Genomic DNA, 1,964 nt, shown 5'->3' with positions numbered 1-1,964 from the left:
TTTAATGGGAGGACCATCCTGCTTGGTCCAATGGCGTCTTCCTGTGAGTGGGAGTGGGCAAAGCACAGGTGGGCCAGGACCCAGAGCCCCACAATCAACTAAGCACGCCCCAGCCCCAAGCTTGAGCCATCTCCCCCATGGTCCAGAGGGCCTCCTCACCAGCCAGGACCATATGAAGGGTATGTGTTCCCTCGTTCTCTGTAACGGTGGCTCACTTGCACAATTCAACAACGTGCTTCCAGCTCTGCCAGGTGACTCACGGTCTCTTGTGTTGACTTACAGATCATCCGGCAGCAGTTTCCTCAGTTAACTACCAGAAGACTCGGGACCCGAGGGCAGTCAAAGTAAGTGCCAGTCCCTCCACCGGCAGGGCATACATCTCTGGGCCTTGAGACCAAGCCTGGACCTTTCCTGCAGGGATTGGTTGGAGGGAGCACCGAGGAGCCTCCTGCTCCAGGACTCCTCTCTTCCAAGACTACTAAGAGGGGAGTAAATCTCTTAGGGGCCCACCCAGCTGTAAGGACCATAAGCCTGTGCCATCCTGCCACGAAGCATTGTAAAATAGCCTTGGGCATCATTTAAAGGAGCATCTTGTGGCTTCTTGGACCATCTTCCAGTTACTTAGACCTTGGCTTGGCCAACTATCCACTCTGATTGTCTCCCTAGACAGTTAAGAAAGCAACCGCTGCTAGTCTCTGCATGGGAGAGGGGCAGAAGGTCCAGCTGGACTGTGAGGGCCTCCTACTTCCTAGGCATCCATTCAGTCAACAGAACAAGTGGCACTTGCTTCATGCCTTCTTGTGTTCAGCTACGTGGTGCTGGGTTCAAGGAGTCCAGGGGCAAACAGGTGTCTGTCCTCATGGAGCATACATTCTGTGGGAAAGACAACAACAAAAGAGGAAGCAAGACATCACTGTCAGATTGCTGTAGGAGGTCAAAGAGGGTGGTAGTGGTGAGTAAGGAGTCTCTGGGTGGTGCTGAACACTCCATGCCATGCGCTTGGCTGTTCCTTGAAAAGTTGAGGATTTGAATCCTCTCAGAGACACCTGGGTAAAAAGGTCTGGCAATCCAATGCCAAAGGCCATGGCCTTTGGAAGCCCTATAGATCTAAGTCTACCCTGACCCCACCTGGGTTCGCCATGAATCGGCACCAACTCGACGATGGCAGTCGGTTGGTTGGGGTAGAGAAAGCGTCGCCAGGGAAGGCCATTAAGGAGTCGATGTTTACTCAAGACCTGAGCGGGGAGAAGGATGTGTGTGAACACTGGTCTCGGAGGTGGATGTCAATACCGGGGAATCTTCGCCTCCCCTGCTCAGGCGCTGTTCAATTCTGGCTGCTTCAGACCTGTGCCTAAGGGTGTTTGTGGAGAAAGACGGGGCTCTCTAGTCCCCGAAAGAGTTACCGTCTCAGAAACTCACACGGGCAGGTCTCCCTGTCTTACAGCGTCGCCATGAGTGGGAGTTGACTTGAGGGCAATGAGTCTGGTTTGGGTTTAAGGGTGTTTCAGAAACGGTCGATTATTAAGTTAGCCTACGGGGATGGGGGAAGCTGGGTACACATTGAGTGCAACCGGTTGCTTTACTCTACGATTGCTTAGAACCTTGGTCATGCTAGTGGACCTGAAGACTCCACTCCAAGCCAAAAGAGCGAAACCCAGACAGTTACCTTTGAGTCCTCGGGGACTTCTTGTGAGCCTGTGTGTCAGAGTAGAACTGGGCTCCAGGGCCTTCCCGGGCTGCTTCCCTTCCGTTAGCGGCCCAGCAAGTTCACTGTGGGCCCACCCAGGGACTCCTGGTGACTCCATTCAAGGGGCATTTCTTAGCAGCAAGTCAGCCTGGACCAACCTATGAAATATTGAAACGATTGTTCCAACAGGCATCCAGGCTTGGCAGAACTTGCCTTTCAGTTTTAGACGTGTTTCAAAAGTACACTCAATGCCGCTACCTTGAGCAACCGCCTCCCC

The 1,964-nt window shown here is 53.3% G+C and overlaps 1 protein-coding gene across 1 annotated transcript in view; it reads left to right on the top strand.

The window, feature by feature from the left end:
- Nucleotides 1–1,964, top strand: part of RFX4 (regulatory factor X4) — a 204,625-nt gene that overhangs the window by 121,239 nt on the left and 81,422 nt on the right. Inside the window, exon 5 of the mRNA XM_004700730.2 lies at nt 283–344. Coding sequence (XP_004700787.2) covers nt 283–344 — 62 coding nt within the window. The remainder of the gene's footprint in view (nt 1–282; nt 345–1,964) is intronic.

Source organism: Echinops telfairi, unplaced genomic scaffold (genome assembly GCF_000313985.2).
Source record: "Echinops telfairi isolate 266 unplaced genomic scaffold, ASM31398v2 ScPeMD7_2;HRSCAF=8, whole genome shotgun sequence".
Classification (NCBI taxonomy): Eukaryota; Metazoa; Chordata; class Mammalia; order Afrosoricida; family Tenrecidae; genus Echinops; species Echinops telfairi.
This window is presented reverse-complemented; position numbering and strand designations above follow the sequence as displayed.